This window comes from Montipora foliosa, chromosome 4 (assembly GCF_036669935.1).
Source record: "Montipora foliosa isolate CH-2021 chromosome 4, ASM3666993v2, whole genome shotgun sequence".
NCBI lineage: Eukaryota > Metazoa > Cnidaria > Anthozoa > Scleractinia > Acroporidae > Montipora > Montipora foliosa.
The window spans coordinates 32166597-32169096 of record NC_090872.1 but is presented as its reverse complement, the minus strand read 5'-3'; the positions used below and the strand labels follow the sequence as shown (position 1 = coordinate 32169096).

The 2500-nt window shown below is 41.4% G+C and overlaps 1 protein-coding gene across 1 annotated transcript in view; it reads left to right on the top strand.

The window, feature by feature from the left end:
* Nucleotides 1–2500, top strand: part of LOC138000636 (patched domain-containing protein 3-like) — a 17888-nt gene that overhangs the window by 14409 nt on the left and 979 nt on the right. The window contains exons 4-5 of the mRNA XM_068847190.1: nucleotides 1468–2300; nucleotides 2484–2500. The exon at nucleotides 2484–2500 is cut by the window's right edge and continues 979 nt beyond it. Coding sequence (XP_068703291.1) covers nucleotides 1468–2300; nucleotides 2484–2500 — 850 coding nt within the window. The remainder of the gene's footprint in view (nucleotides 1–1467; nucleotides 2301–2483) is intronic.

The window sequence follows — 2500 nt, the reverse complement described above, 5'->3', positions numbered from 1 at the left end:
AAGTCTCAAGTCTTATAGCTCAGCATAGTGCCTTACTAATTTGGAAGACTGTACATATATAACACTCTGAATTCACATTAAGGGCGCGTTTTTTAATTCACAATTCTGGAATGAGAATGGCTATAATGTAAAATGCGCGCGTTTTTCTATTCCGCATTCCTATTCCGGAATGGACAGAACGCCATTCCATCCATTCTGCTCCCAGGGGCAGAATGACCAGAATGTCAAATGCGTGCGTTTTTCTATTCCGCATTCCTGTTCCGGAATGGACAGAACGCCATTCCATCCATTCTGCTCCCAGGGGCAGAATGAACAGAATCTTGCGAATGAAAATTCAAGATGGCGGATGGCAAGATGAGCGCTGCAGATTCAAATACGTCTCTACCGGAGAAAAAATCAGGTTACACTTTTGGACACAATGAAGCATTGCTTGTAATTTCATTGTACCAAAAGCACGAGGTTGTTCAGTGATATTTCGTACAAGAAAAAGGCAATTTGGCAATTGATTTTCTCTCCTTACATAGACCTTATTCATAAATGGCGGCCAATTTATAATTCTTTTGTCGAAGTGCAAATTAGCCTACCAAGCCTCGATACCACACAGTGAATTGAAAAGAATTTTTGCTCTAAAATGAGGCTTGTTAGGCTAATTTGCACGTGGACAAAAGAATTATAAATGTGACCGCCATTTATGAATACGGTCTGTGCGACTGCCAAAACATTCAGCAAATCCAAAACAGTCTCCCGATTTTCTTCCTCCTCTTTGTTGACAAGGAAAATTGCTTCGATAACGGGAGCAATGTCAGCCTCTTCGCCGGCCGTCATATTTGTTACGCAATGTTTACTCCTTCCAGGACCGCTCATCTCGACTGACGTTTTTTTTTTTATGAGACAAACCGAATTATTCCTAGCATTCCGTACCAACCATTCTTATAAACGCGCCCTAAAACTCTGAATTTGAAACTCCAAATTTTAGTTCTAAAAATAACTACCTAATAGATAACCTCCCTGGATCATAAAGGAGTAAGAAGGGAGACGAACTGATGCTAACTCTTGCAAAGGAGACAGTCGTTACGCGAGTCATTATTAACGAGGCTAGGTCTCTCCGTCTGATGCCTTTTTCAAAGTTGCTGATTGTAGGTGCTGATCTTAGCTTCCCGTTAATTTTGGACGAAAAAGGTGTTCCAAACTGCCTGAGAGGGTGTTTGCAAAAATTCTCGTTTGAAAATAGTTCTTTTGAATCCTGCATTGCACTTTGGGACAATTAAAATAACATTTTTTTGGAGCGTTTCATGCTCATTCAAGTGCGTGTTGGAGTTTGCCACTGCAATACTTTAAGCGACTGTTAGCTGTGAAGAACCATGAATACTTGATGGCGTATTGACGGGTGGCGAAATGACTTTATTTTGATTTTGTCTTGGGGTATCTTTGCCAAGTTATTCTTACAAGCGCTTTTTCGTTTCTTAGTTTTGACAGGAGAATGTTGGCTAAGGACGATTCTCCCCTCATGAAGTTTCTTAATGTTCGAGAGAAGTATTACGAACAGGCCATTCCAGTTAGTATAGTCCTGCAAGGTGATGTTGAATACGAGGACAGCAACATCCAAGAGGAGATTAGAAAGCTCTTGGTCATTGTTAAAGAGAACAAACATTATCGCAAGAATTCCTCATCATGGCTGGAGGCTTTCACGAAATTCTCTACAGCACGTAATATGAGCATTACTGGGCCTCACTTTATGCCGGCATTAAGACTGTTTCTCGACATTCCACAGTTCTCGGGTTTTAAGCAAGACGTCAAGCTATCCGCCAATGGAAGTCGTGTGATTGCTTCTCGTATCGTGGTCTTCATGAAAAATAATCCAACTTCTACATTTCAGAAAAACGCCATGTTAACAATTCGCGAAGACCTGGCGAACAAATCACCTCTAAATGCAACTCCAATCACCCGAGTGTTCATCTTCTTCGAACAGTATGCTATCATTGCACAAGAGACCACAAGGAACCTTTTAATTGCCACTCTAGCAGTGCTTATTGTCACCTCCGTATTTTTAGTTGATTGCTTTGTGACCATCCTTGTCGTAGCAAACTTTGTAGCCCTTGTGCTAGAGCTTTTCGGGCTGATGTACATCTGGGATGTTACACTGAACGGTGTTTCAATGATTACCCTTGTCGTGGCTATCGGCTTTGCCGTGGACTACAGTGCGCATATCGCGCATGCGTTTGTGATGTCGAAAGAAGAAAGCGCTAACAAGCGAGTCGTGGAAGCGGTAAGCACACTCGGCGCCAGTGTTTTGATGGGAGGTAAGTTGATTATCCACAGTACAATCAAAGACTTAATTATATAATTATAAGCTCAAGAATGGACGCATTGTGATTGGTTCTCACCATTGATCTCTTAGAGGACAAACGCATAGCTGACGTCATCAAAACTTTTGATGATTCAATGTGTCTCTTCAGCAAATTGTTTTGTTTTTATTCACACAGGTTTCAGCACTTTTCTA